Below are 12,331 nucleotides of genomic sequence, written 5' to 3' on the forward strand. Positions count from 1 at the left end.
TAAAAAATTAGTGGAAAGGGAATTCTTCTAGCATTCTCTTGTTTTTACTTGATACAATTATAGTAATTACGTGAAATTTTATGATTTTTGAGGAAAGTAATTGTTTTAAATAATAACTCGACAAAATAAAGTTTTTACATTACCTTACATTTTGTTTATCTTCAGTGATATTTAAATTAACCGACTTCTTGAGCTCTGGAAAAAGAGATCGTGACTTAGATACTAAATATTTTCTTATCAATGTTTATAAAATTAAAATTGATAAAAAATATTCAGTATCTACAGTCCCTGACCAAATTGTTAGACTCACTCTAAGATTCTATGTAAAATCTTAATTATCAACTGATACTATACAGCTTTAATGTTTTTAAGCGGATGAAACCGGTTTGCGCTTGTTTACGTTCGTGTATCAATTGATTAAATTAAACGATAGGATAAATTAGACGATATATTATATAAACATTGAATATTCATTATATCAAGCATTATATTAGTATATTATAATAATTAGATCAAATGATTAGACGTACTGTAGTTTTTTAATAATGACATGATTTGCACGAGTTTATAGCCAATACTTTCATATTTAAACATACATGTAATGGGTTTTTATACAGGATATTTCTTATATACTTCCTATTTGTATTTATTTTTAGCGTATTGCATTACAATGTTAACCCATTGGTACAGGAATGTAAACAAAAGCAAACCGGTTTCATCCGAGTAAAAACAATACAGCTGTATAGTATCACCTGATAACTATACTTTTGAATAGAATCTTATAGAGCGTCTAAATATGGCTAGGGACTGTAAGTGTTTAAATAGTTAATAAATGCTGATAATTGCTAAATTTAATATTCTTTATGAATTGTAGAAAAGTATTAGCTGTAAGCAGTAAAAATCAAAGATTTTTTTTAAAACTTCCAAACAGAACTTTTGTTTGACAATTTAAATAAGGAGAATCAAAGCATTTATATCAATGTCAGCCTGGTGGCAGGGCGCTGAATTCAATTTCGTGAGAACGGGAGTTCGAATCCAGTCTGCAGAAAACTCCCCGTGTAGTAAATAGTGAGTGGTGAACGTTAAATCTGTCGGGTCAAAAAATCCTCCCTGTTTCCATAGCAAATTATACCTCTGGTTGTACTGAAATGGAGATGGATCGTTCTCTGGTTCAGGTCAAAATTAAGATATGTGGAAGAAAAAATGAATGCATGAATGGTTCCGCCCTATAACCGGGTGTGGCTTATGAATGTGGAAGAAGTCGAATTCTTGGTAATAGATGGCGCCACTGGAAAGCAAGAACAATCGCACCCCTTCGCCTATTGGCCTACGACAACAACAACAAAATCTTACAAGGGAAACTAGGGAAGTGTGACTCGCCAATTTTGAAATAAACTAGTGGGATGTATGCCTTATGAGCAATAATTAATTTTAGGAGGCAACATTCGTTTCGGCCCATAGAAGGTCCTATGAGAGATAAAAAATAATTCAATGTATAGAAAAATCAGTATTTTATTACTTCAATACAGACTATTAGTTATTGTGATTGTCTCATACTCCAATTAATTATTAATTAATTGGTTAATTAATTGATTTGCTTATTAACAAATTAATTATTTGATCATTAATTAATTAATTACTCATTAATTAATTATTAATTAAATGATTTGTAATTAAATACTCCAATTAATTTGGAAAATTTTTTGAAGAAAAAAAATTTAAAAAATTTGATGTAATTTTTTTTTTAAATTAACCTAACAGGTTTTTCTGAAAAACTACAGATATATAAAATTTTCGAAATCCATTTTGACAATAAATATGCATTATATAGTACGTGAAAGTACCACAAAATTAATTGGAGTATGAGATAATTACAATAACTAATAGTCTGCATTGAAGTAATAAAATACCGATTTTTCTATACATTGAATTATTTTGTTATCTCTCACAGGACCTTCTATGGGCCGAAAGGAATGTTACCCCCTAAAATTATTCCTCATAAGGCAGACATCCCACTAGTTTATTTCAAAATTGGCGAGTCACACTTCCCTAGTTTCCCTTGTTAGAGTCTTTTAAAGATTGAAAAGCTAAGGGGTGCCCACATCTGACATTTATTTTACTGTAAATAATCATAACGAGAAATACTTTTATTCTGAACTTTTTACCACCCATCTCCCTCTCGAAGTTAAGCACCTAACTCTTTTTGTTTGGCTCTATCTTTATAAGCCATGGTGGGAAATCCATGCAATTTCGACTCCGGTCAAACAACATGGTTGGTGCCTCAACTGGTATCCTTCTTTTCTAACTTCCACATCCCAACCTACGAGAGGAATGTAAACTGTTGCAGATTTAATATGCTCCTTGTTGTTCATGCACCCCAGTTTTTAAGTCGAATGCCAGGATCGAACTCATGATCCTCAGCTCTCTACCAGCGGTAGAGCGACTCCTTTTCCTACTGCTATATCGAAGATCTCTGTTTTACCAGATATAATCATATTATCGTTCTTTTTAAATTTGGTTACGCGATGCTATGGTTCAAATTTAACAGATATATGGTTCAATTTGCGCAATAACATTGCAACATACTCCTTCCTTCAATGATTTGAGATATAGCGGTACAGCTTTGAATCAAATCAATTTTCTTGACAGCGGTAGTTAAAAAGAGGCGATTCAGCTGGCAACACTTGATTTTCACAAAAAGCCACACACCTGTCTAATAGCTGTGTGTGACTGAAAAATCTGTTTCTCTAAGCTATTAAAAAGCTTTTAATACAAAGATATTGTTAATAACTTTTTACACCCAATGTCTTAAAATCGAACAAAAATCACATTGCATGAGCATGATTTCGTTCGCTTTTGTACATTTTATAGGGCACTAACTGTCCAGCATTTTTCTAATTTTTATTTAGTTTTGGGAAAAACTTAAAACTGGTAGATAAAATATGGAATTTTGAAGATTATAATTGTATACGTGTTTTATTAATAGGTTGAAAGAAATACATGAAACTTAAATTTCGTAAACATTTTTCTTAAAAAAAATATGCAAAAAAAAAAAAAAAAACAATTAAATATTCCCAAAACCAATTTTACATTTTTACGTGTGCTTAGACCTAATTATCCTTAAAATAATAAATTAAAGTGATTTTCTAAAATTTAAAGTTTCAAAGAAAGCAATCAATTCTGAATAGAAAAAAACAATGCTTTGTTGCGTTATTTAACATCTTCCAATAAAACATCATTTATCATTTTAGAAATTTAAAGTAATACTCTTCTTATATTTACATTAATTTTGATGGTAGTACAGATGTTTTGAATGAAGTATTTTCTGGTAGTTTATTTATTACTTAATAAAGCTTTTTGATTAATAATGTTTTTAAATTAATTTTATTATATATTTAAAAGACTCAATTTACTCAACATTTAAATTAAAATTGGTGATTCCCTTAACGATGGAATCCTAATGAAATACGTTGGTTTTAGTTAATTAAATTCAAAAAAATATTTACTGGCACTCTGAAATAACAAAACTATGAAATAATATATTTTAATTGAATTTAACGCATGATTTGCCAAAGAGCATATTAGCTTTTTGAGGGAATCCAAACAAGGAACTACATCAGTGATGCTGTCTTTCATTATTTCACCACTTGCCTTAACTATTTATTCATTTCGAATAATACAGAACGGCAGAAAAACATATTAGAAGACAAAAAATATACAATTATGTAAACTCGTAAAAATAATTGCGAAATATTTATGATTGTGTTATTAAACTGTCATGACATTCAACTCAGTTGTTAAATAGCTGAATATTTTTATTGTATGCTTAAATAAAATAGTTAGAAAGATAAATAAAACAGATATAAGGACTAGATGAATAAATCAATTACAAGTACACGCCTATTTCAACATAATGAATGGGCGTGTAAATGGATTTATGACGAAAATGCCCAGACCCAAGAAGCACGCCACGCTGTTTGTGTTTTTCCTTTCAAACAGAAACATTTTCAAAGTTTTCTCGTATTATAAACTTGATTTCCATGTTATTTCTGATTAAATACTTTATAATTACTACCATTCTTATCGATAGTATTGTGATTCCGTTGTTGCTTTCTCTTTTAATAATATTATGTATGTACCTCTTTATGTTGATTATACAGGGTGCAGACCAGGATAGCTTTGTTGGTAGGGAATTGGACTCGTGTTCGTGAAAAGGGGAGTACGAATCTTGCCAAGGAAGAAACCCCATGTAATAAATGACGGCTGGAGCACGTTAAATTTGTTGGGGACACTAAGTCCTATAAGTTCCCATAACCAATCAATGCGTCTGGAGTAACTGAATTTGAGATTGATTGTTCAGGTCAAAATTACGATCGGTGGATGAATGAATGGATGCATGAATCGCAGCACGGATTAATAATGTATAACGTGATGTGACGTGCGCGTGTGGCTAAAATCGTATTCTTGGCCATAGGTGGCGGCTCTGAAGAAAAAAAAACGCACCCTCTAACTTAAATTCTTTTGGTTTCCCGTGTAGACTTGCTGACATTGTCAAGTAGCAATAGAAACAACAACAACATACAGGGTCTGCTAAAAACGTTCAAACAAAATTATTTCATCACAAAATCTAATAGTTTCGTAATAGTTAACTAATTTCTTTTTAATTTGTGTGTTAATTTCGCATTCCCAACCACTTTAATTTTAAAATATTATATAATATATTTCTTAGTTTACGCATTGTATTTCCTTAAGATTTATTTTTTAGACCATCATGTTGCAAAGATTAATTATAAATTTTGTTGAAAAAGCCATAAATTGTAATAATGCAGGATTTAACGAAATTTTTACTTTCGAAAACGTTAAAGAAGACATAAACCTCAGACCAATGGTTGCTTTTTCTTTCCTTTTTTTTGTTGTTGCGACGCATCTTTATCTAGAATATAGAACATTCAATTTTCTTTTCACTGATTTCCAATTTGCATTCCAGTTACCTGACAGTTCCACCTTAAAAGATAGCTGAGAAATGGGCCGTGAACGGTCTCAGGTGCCCATAGAATTTTCGATGATATGATACATTTTGGATTTTTTACAGGGCAAGCAAAAGATCTACCTTTTTAGAGTTGTTTAAGCAAAGAAAACGACAGTGTAAAATCATTCAATTTCTCTGTACACATAAGTTTGGACTCTCTAAGTTGACTGCTTCGGCGGGGGTAGCATAGATTAAAGGTAAAATACCAATTGTTGAAATTTTAATAAGCGTTCGTGCAACTGTCATCGCTGCAAAAGTCGGCCACTTTAAAACTAATTTAATTTATTTATCAGTAAAAGTCTACTCGTATTATCATTTATTATATTTTGCTAATTTATTTTTTTAATGAAAGTACATTGGGTTGGGATAGCCTGGTTGTTAGGGAACTAGGCCCGTGTCTATTCGTGGATTCGATCTCTGCCGGTTGAAGACTCTCCGTGTAGTAAATATGATACTGATGCACGTTAAATCTGTCTAGTCACAAAGTCCTCAATGATCTCATAACAAAACATACCTCTGGGGGTACTGATCCAGGAGTGTCCTTGTTTTCTGGATTGGTTCAAAATTGCAAGGCTACGGAGTTGAACATTAGTAGTCGTAAACCCAAAATTGGGTCGGCGGTTCAGCGACGGATATAAAATAAAATAAAAAGTATATTGAAATTGCTTTCTAGTTTTTCTACCGCACCTTGCAAACAATATTAATATGAACTATTCCATAAAATCGGAACATTATATATCATTACAATATTTAGAGGTCAGCCGCAAATATAAAATTACTTATAAACAACTAGATGCATCCTGGAAATCAATAGATTTATCTAGTATTTCACTGTTATAATTTTATGTTTCCATAACAACCTCAATATTCAACTAGAAAAAATCAAAACCGCATTAGAAAAAAAATTTCTACTTAAAATATTATAAGTACAATATTTGTATATTAAAATATCTTTACTTACCGTGTAAAAATGGAAGACTGAAAGGAAGTTTGATATTTTTGTTCATACACACGGACTTCATCGTTGATTTCTCGAATATTGTTTCTGAAAATATTCTAAAGTTCAATCTGTTGATTCTTTACTGAACCATTATTGCCAAGATAATATCTTATATTGATTATTTCAAAAATAATATTTTATATTGATTATTGCAAAAATAATATTTTATATTGATTATTGCAAAAATAATATTTTATATTGATTATTTCAAAAATAATATTTCATAATGTTATAAAAATTATAACATTATAAGAATTTAAAATTTTTTTTGTTGCCATCAAAGCTTTTAATATATATATTTCACGAATGCTTGTCAATAATTAAAATATTAATAAAATGAACATTATGTTCCACAGATTAGCTGTTAAATAAAATAAAGCCCTTATCAAAACTCAATTAATCATTAGGCAGGAAGACGATGTAAAAACAACAGAAATTGTTTGATAAACCGTTAATTCTCGTCTTACAATTAAACTTATTTTGAGATTTTTAATATCATTATCACTAATGATTCGTTAGAATTTAATTACCTTTCTTATTTTTTCGTCATTTCAATACTAATTTGCGATCTTCATCGTGCATACTTTCTTGACAAAAATTCTAAAAATCTATTCTGAAAGTAGTGGCAACAAAAAACTTTTAATGTATTTAAGAAAAGTTACCTGGTATTAAAACAGATGTTTTAAGTCTACCGCATTCGGTACAACCAATTCTAATTTTGTGAACGCATCCTACGAAGCTTTTCAGCTTGGAAAAACCTTTTAAAATATTCATATGTTGACTGAAAGAGAAAATAAAATAAATTAGGAAATTAAGCCGCAACAAGCTGTGTGCCAGTGTACAAAATAAAAAAGTGAACACCCTTGTGATCTAATAAATGCTTTTTCCCCTACTAGAACTCAATCTTAAAGGTTTCAGGATCTAATTCTAAATACGATAATTAATTAGCCCAGGTCATATTTAAGGTTGCGAAAACAGACGCAAAAACGTACTTTCTTTGAATAAAGTAAGCCCTTTTTGAGAGATTTTGATTTCGGACATTAAAATGCAGGAAGTTGTGATGGCTGAGGGAATAAAGCGTTCGCTTTCCAATGAGGTGAATCGGCCTCTAATCCCAGCGATGGCTCGTCGATACGAATTCCAGAGTGCTGACGTAAAATGTCCTCAGTGGTAAACGGATCTTCATTTAAAATTCCCTTAGAGTCAGGCTAACCATGGGAGGTTATCGTGGTTTTCCTCTCCATGGAACGCAAATGCCAGCATGAAGGTAAATTTCTCCCAATGTTTAATCTAGGAGTTCTTTTGTCTTCTGGAGTGGGTTTAAAACTGCAATGCTACGGAGTTCAGCATTAGTAGTCGTAAACCCAAAATCGGGTCGGCTGTTCAACGACGGTTATAAATATAAATTAAAATGTAAGGGGTGGCCACAATCTAAAAAATATGTTCTTTAGGCAGAAGAAGATCAATTGAAATTTTAGATCATTATAATGATAATTTCGCTTTTTGCCTAAAAATATTTCAGCATACATCTTAAATTTCCTTTATATTACCATATATTACCATGCACTACATTACCTTAGATAATACCATGTACAAAATAATTTTTAATAATTATTTATTATTTTACTTAATGATGATCGAAAAAATTTCTGAGCAGCAAAGTATACAAATAATTACATAATTCTAAAATTTATAATTTTAAATGATCAAATAAAAAAAATGAACGAAATTGGTCAAATAGCTCCTGAGTTATGAAATTTTAGAAATGTATGTTTAAAATTCACTTTCACGAGATACAAACGATTTCGTACAAATTTTATAGTTTGCATTTAAAATTACATTCTTTTAAAATTATGTAAAAACTTATATACCCTATATTTTAAAATGTTTCTGAATAATATTAAATTCATTCATAAAAAAATATTATTAAACATCATTTTTTACACGGAGTTATGCTTGGATGATAGAATTTTATAGCTATGTGCGAAATTTGTTCATTTCGCTTAAAATAATTTGTGATAAATCGAACTATGCAAAAAGTGAAATCAATATTAAGGAGTCCCAAAATTTCAACTGTTCTCCTTTCATAACTTTTGAGACCCTCTTTTCCAAACAATGGCCTCCCCCAATTCTTCTGGGATTAGTAATTCAAATCCGCAAAAAAAACTTTTATTCAGAGAAAGCGCGTTTTGTGTCTGATTTCGTATCTTTCGTATCTTCAGTCTGCACCAATTACTAAGTATTTAGAACCTGAAACCATAAGAGTTGCGACTTATTGCGGGAAAATTCCTACATTAGGTCAAACTGAATTTGGTGAGTTCACTTTTTTATTTTGCCCAATAGAGATCTCAATACATAGTAACATTTTAAATAATAATCATGAAATGACTTATTAATGAATAAATGTGATGTATTTTTATTGGACGCACGTTTAATAATTTGACTTAGAAATTAAGCTTATTTAGAATTATTTTTTAACCCGTCATCATTACATCACAGACTTAAATTTATTTTTATAAGATTCACGTTTATTACTTTTAATAATGCAATTCGAAATTTATAAAAAACATAAAAAAATATTTTGTCTATGAAGGGTTGCTTGAACACCCCCGTATTTCGCTAAGTAAAAATGCAAAGAAAAAATTAAATATTTACCTTCTTATCTTAAGGCATCTGCTTTCTAATAACGTTATTAATTTTAAGTATGGTTTTTCGGTAAGCATTCATACCTAAAGCAACTACAATATTTTTTATCGCTTTCATAGCTATCTCAGATTTAAAAAAAATACATATTATTTTTAAAATATTTATAATGAGAAAAATTATTTTGTTATTTAGAACTTTATTATAGTAAGTTAGATATTTGCTTATTGGAAAAAAATGTATATGAAATAATTAGGAAATATTTAATGAAAAAATGAGCTAAAAAAATAAAAACCACTTTTGTGCCAAACTAATATAATGATTATAATCTATGCATCAGTACAAATTATGAAATATTCATATAATAATTTTAAACATACTTTCCTTTTTTTTAGATTTTTTTAATTGAAATCGGTATTGAATCCAAAGAGCCAAAAGGAATGGCAAAAAAAATATGTATAAAACAGAAATAATTTTTTTTTGAAACAAGGTATTTCAAAATTTTAGGGTAAACTGAAAGATTTGATGAAAGTAAACTGAAAGCCGGTCAATTATTAACACTCAGTTGTTTAAAATATATGTAATTAAATTTTAATGGAAAATTGATTTTTAATTTTCAAATGATGCGAGTTAGAAACTTGATGCTATAGTTGCAATTTTAAGTTACATTTTAAATAAACAACTGAATCATAGAAAAATTACGTTCTTATTCAAAAATTAAAAAAAAAAAATAATTGCTTTTTAGTGTAAGAAACCGTGACATTTTAAAGATACATGTAGACTTTACGTGGTCCTAAAAAATTAAAGATTAGAAAATTAAAGATTAAAAAAATTAAAGATGAACTATTTAAAAATATGAAGATGGTTATTACTGACCAGTTCCACTTCGAAGAGCAGTTTGCGCCACTTATTGGCGGGATGTTGATCTAAATGAGTAATTTGGTGAAATTAAATTACCTAGTTCCCCTAGCATAATGCTGCAGATCACAAATTTTCATCGCGTTCCTTTATTTTTTTTCATTAAAAATTCAAAATGCATCCGTAATTTTTGGGACAACCGGTAGATTATTAAATTCCATCTCATCTAAATATCACAAGCTTCACACAATTTATATTGCGTTGCCTCTTCTACTGTTTAAAATAATTCTTTTTTTTTAGGAAAAAAACAATAAAGTTGGAAAATAATTCAACATCATATTTAATTCAAAATATTATATATTTTTTTAACCAAGCTCTTATTTATTTAAAAAAAATTAAAATCAGCAATGATAAATCTAAAAGGAAATATAAATAACGTAGATTTACCTCAGCTGCATATCGGGAGCAACTATTAAGTCCGATTTAGTCAAAAATTCTTTTAGAGTATTGTTTTTGTCGTTGAGATACTTGGAATCGTTCCATGCTTTATCGAGGTGTACAGCAACTAAACGTGAATCAAATTCCATTGAAACTATGTGGTATCTACCAGTCAGGACTTGCTTCTCTGGACGTAAATGTATTAATTCATTAGCATGTTTGATCCTAAAAATAAAGCATCTGTTTGGTTAGTAAAAATAGTTTATAAATACGTAAGTGCAGCTAAAGGGTTCGTTATTAAGGTTCAACGCCAGTCAAAATTTAGATCATGTATCTAAATTCAATATAAAATTTGAGTAATAGCTTGATGAAGTAATGAATAATTTGAGTATATATAATAGTATTCAAAGTATTTAAAGTTCAAAAAATAGTATTCAAAGTTCAACAATCAACTGTTTACCTCTGTAGCAGAACCAGCGCAACATTGCGGCTTTTGCAGCAGGTATATTTTGGCTTGACCGACAAAAATAAACCAAATATTAAAAAAGAAATTGCTAACAAAATTAAGGTAAATTCGAATTTTGAAAATTAATCTTTTCGGTGTCAACAGCTTGTCTGTTATCTTCATAAAATAAAAATAAAGCTTAGCAGCGTAAATAAAGCATGAATAATAGCACAAAATACACAGTTATACTTCCGGTTCTATAAGCAAGAATATTACTCAGTGCCGAAGCATAGAATTCATTTTTTATTCCTAACACTGATGAAGGTTTTTACTTACAGAACCAATACTCAGCTTTCGTGTCATTAATCATGCTTTATTCACTTTGTTTAGTTTTATTCATTTGCAGTATAAATTAAACAGTATCTTCATTTTCATACATTAGTTACATTTTCATGTAGTCTAATTATGGTTCAAATAATTTTAATACTCTCTTATAGTATTGTGAGTGATACATTATGAATTGTACTATTAGATACTGAATTTTAAAGCTTGAGAACCCGCTAAGTTTAACATTTAAATATAAATATTTTACCGGATGTTTTGCTAAAAACATTTCAAATTAGTCTATGGTTTTGTACATTAATGCAGTTGTTTCTGTTACTGGAGTGTTTACATAAGCATGCTTATTATGTCAACCGTTGTCCGTTACTATCTATAAAATCGCCTTGGGAGCTCCGTGGGTATAGAACGGAATCCCGGTTTGAAGGGGATGGGGTTTCGATCCAAGACTCCACTAAGACTCACCGAGTACATGCAATATTCGCTCGTCAATCCTTCAAAGTAGTGAATGCTGAAAAAAGTTTTGCAATTGCTTTTTTAAAAAAATTTGGAGGCAGATGTGAGGGGATTACGGTAGATCAAGTTCGGTAGATCATGGAAGAGTTAGTATTCTAACAACAAAATATTGTCTGAAGATCTGGGAGGCCAAGCTGTAGTGATATGACGGCTGATGATCGCCATATAAATATTTATTTAGATAACCGTTCATTTATTTTTACTAGATACGCTTTCTATTTCATTATGGTACAGCCCAATTTTCACTAAAGTTCTGTTTTTTAGCTTTTGAGACAATGCCAATTTTTCCCACAAATGGAAACTTTTAATACGACAGTATGTATCACCGGAAATCCTTTCCGTATAGATAGATTTGAAAATTAGGAAATTTTTCCTCCAAATTATTGGTTTAAGTATCGAAACAAAACACACATTTCCCCTTCCTTTAGTGCTCAGTTAAAAATGAATTCTTTATTGTGTTTTTTCTATCATGCATGCACCATAGAACACAATTTCTGCAAAGATAGATTTGAAGATGACTATGCAATTTTTTTCGGACAAAATATCGAAACATTACAGCTGTTCTGTTTCAGTTTTCTACATAAGGTACATCCGTTCAATTTTTTCTCGTACCTATGTATCATAGCACTCTCTTCCACTTCCTTTCCTTAAAATCATGTTTCAAAAATGGGTCATTTTCTGATGAATTTTTAATTTAAATACCAAGAACATTACAATTATTTTGTATCACTGCTCAAAATTAAAATGAATTTTTTCATTTTTTTTCTTCTTTTGCTTTTGTATAAAACCCTTTTAGTGAACCTAAATAACCTAAGAACCTAAAATAAAAAGGTTTCATTTTCCTTTACCTATTTAACCTCATGTAACACCCTTTCCACAAATTAGGTTTTAAAATTCAGAATTTTTTTTTAAATCGAATTTGTGGTTTAATTTTCAAAGCATTACAATCATTATGTTTTCATGCTCAACCGAAAAATGAATTTTTCATTTTATTTTTTCTTTAACCCTTACAATAAGAGTACTCTTTTAGTACAGATAGGTCTTAATATTCTGAAACTATTCT

At 29.7% G+C, this 12,331-nt stretch overlaps 1 protein-coding gene across 2 annotated transcripts in view; it reads right to left on the reverse strand.

The window, feature by feature from the left end:
* The window catches only part of LOC107442136 (agrin), a 203,133-nt gene that overhangs the window by 10,027 nt on the left and 180,775 nt on the right, over positions 1 to 12,331 (reverse strand). For both annotated transcript variants that reach the window (XR_011637174.2, XM_071182999.2), the window contains exons 19-22: positions 9,978 to 10,193; positions 6,692 to 6,810; positions 5,991 to 6,074; positions 144 to 195 (exon numbers count right to left, since the gene is read on the reverse strand). Coding sequence is in view for 1 of the 2 variants with exons in the window: in XM_071182999.2 (XP_071039100.2) it covers positions 144 to 195; positions 5,991 to 6,074; positions 6,692 to 6,810; positions 9,978 to 10,193 (471 nt within the window). In the remaining variant the exon portion in view is untranslated. The remainder of the gene's footprint in view (positions 1 to 143; positions 196 to 5,990; positions 6,075 to 6,691; positions 6,811 to 9,977; positions 10,194 to 12,331) is intronic.

The sequence above is a fragment of the Parasteatoda tepidariorum genome, chromosome 7, assembly GCF_982258835.1.
Source record: "Parasteatoda tepidariorum strain Cologne lab strain chromosome 7, Ptep-v5.0, whole genome shotgun sequence".
NCBI classification, from domain to species: Eukaryota; Metazoa; Arthropoda; class Arachnida; order Araneae; family Theridiidae; genus Parasteatoda; species Parasteatoda tepidariorum.